We start from the raw sequence: 2,183 nt of genomic DNA on the forward strand, positions 1-2,183 counted from the left end.
TATTTTTTATTAATACTTGATTAGTAATAATATTTTTATATATATGTTAAAAAAAGACCCAAATGCATCATGTATAAAAAATAGTAAAATACTATGCTGACTAAAATTGATAACTGAAAAGTGTTAGGACCAATAGATTTTGTGATTTGTGGCCATCAATTAGCCATCATCAGTCTTTTTTTAATGATGTGAGATTACATCTAATAGTGTGGGATCACTCACTTTCCTTTTGATGGTTAAATATTAACCAAATTTTAATAAAAATACTTATCCCTAAACTTTCTCAAAAATACTAATACTTAACTGTTGTAGTTAAGTAATTGCCACTTGCCCCCTACCCCAATTTGTAATTTTTCCCAATACTAATATATAATGAGAAATATTAGAAAATCATGGAAATTTATTATTTTTAATCAATTCAATTTTTTTAGTCGAATTTCTTTAATTTAGTAATCAACAATATACTTTATTTCATACTTTTAAATATTAATGACAAAAATAATAAATTTTGATAACTCTTTAATATTCCTGTATATAATTATAGATGTACATTAGATATCTTATTAAAGCTTGGATCATTGTCTATTATATGATACAATATCTGGTACTAGAGTAGACATTGCAAGTGAAACGAAACATAGCATGTATGTTCATGATTTTCCTTGAACTGTCACCATGGGAAGTAAAATGTGCTATGCTTATGAACGTATAGTGTAAGGAAATAGAATCGACTATTTCCTGAAAACTAATTAGATAAAGGTGTCGACGAGCACGCAAGTATATACTATACTTCCCCTAATAAGTTGTATGATCTTTTTTCAAACAAGACAATCAAATTTGAAGTCCAATGGTATTGGTACGCTCTGATGCCTATCTGTTGCAGTTGTAGCCAACAAGTGAGTGTTATCTCCATTGAGGTAAGCATTCAAGAATGCAACAATAACTCCTCCAACAAACATCCTCATTGGTTTCCTTGATTCCCCATTCTTGCATAGACAGTAAGTAGCTTTCCCTGCAAGTCCCTTGGTATCATCATCAAGCATGTCAAGATGCCCATAATCCTTGGCCACAAAATACCAAGCTGGTTTCTGGCATTCACTGAAGAAGTTCTCATGGTTCACACCTTTCGGTGCACAAGGGGGAAACAAGGGATTCCTCTTCACTTCACCTAGCCCTGACCCTATCACCAATGCAGCCATATCAACATCGAATGAGTGAGGGACATAGGTCAGAACTGGCGGCGGAGTTTGCTTTCCCTTGTCCATTCCATCCACCGGATCCACTCCAATTACAGCCGAAAACCTGAGATTAGTGGTCATGTTTAATTTTCTCAGAGCAAGAGCGAATGCTGTTTTGCCTCCGCGACTATGGCCTGCCAGTGCTAACTTGCTCAAATTCGGCCTTACATTTGATGGAAGGAATTTGGTGAGTCCTTCAGATAGCCAATTTGTTATTGCTGCTGCAGAATGAATCTCATCGCTTGTATCGGGTCCAGCCACCGTATACAACTGTAAATTTCGCAAACAATGCATAACTTTCTTTTCAATCTATTGTTTCAGAAAAATCTTGTCATTGCTTATTCATGTGTACCAGTAATGCTACATCACTAGCAAATATTATCATTTTGGATTGAAGCACTTGGTCAACAATAATTTGCACCTATATTTATAAGAACTTTTACTCAAAAAACACACAATGTGCACCTGTATTTTTTAGAGTTTGTGCATATAAATCAGTAAAATTTATTTATGGAAGACAAGTTAGTATTTATGCTATCCGACGATTCCGCCAAAATTGCTAAAATCTGCCCCAAGACTTTCTGTTTGGATAAAAGAAAACGATCGCAGACATGAACCATTAACATATGACAAAGCAGATCAGAGAAATATATCCATGACCTAGGCTCATACTTGCCCTTCAATAAGTAATCAGTGGCCCCTTGTCAATAGTGGTGTTTTAGATGAAATTAAGTGGCATTTTAGAAGTGCGTGTTGCAAAGCGAAACTATATTTGACACATTAGAGTGTAAAGAGGGAGATTGATTAACCTGTGGAGCAATGACAATAAAGCCATGAGAAGCAACGTGTTGGATAAGTTGGGAGTAGAAGATATTATAAAGAAGGTAGCCATGGAGGAAGAGCAGAATTGGGAACTCTCCATCTTCAAGAGGCGTTGCAAGTAAG

The 2,183-nt window shown here is 35.2% G+C and overlaps 1 protein-coding gene across 1 annotated transcript in view; it reads right to left on the bottom strand.

Moving 5' to 3' along the window:
- Positions 563–2,183, bottom strand: part of LOC107626511 (chlorophyllase-2, chloroplastic) — a 2,074-nt gene continuing 453 nt past the window's right edge. Inside the window, exons 3-4 of the mRNA XM_016329413.2 lie at positions 2,048–2,183; positions 563–1,508 (exon numbers count right to left, since the gene is read on the bottom strand). Coding sequence (XP_016184899.1) covers positions 819–1,508; positions 2,048–2,183 — 826 coding nt within the window. The 3' untranslated portion in view covers positions 563–818. The remainder of the gene's footprint in view (positions 1,509–2,047) is intronic.

Source organism: Arachis ipaensis, chromosome B02 (genome assembly GCF_000816755.2).
Source record: "Arachis ipaensis cultivar K30076 chromosome B02, Araip1.1, whole genome shotgun sequence".
Classification (NCBI taxonomy): domain Eukaryota; kingdom Viridiplantae; phylum Streptophyta; class Magnoliopsida; order Fabales; family Fabaceae; genus Arachis; species Arachis ipaensis.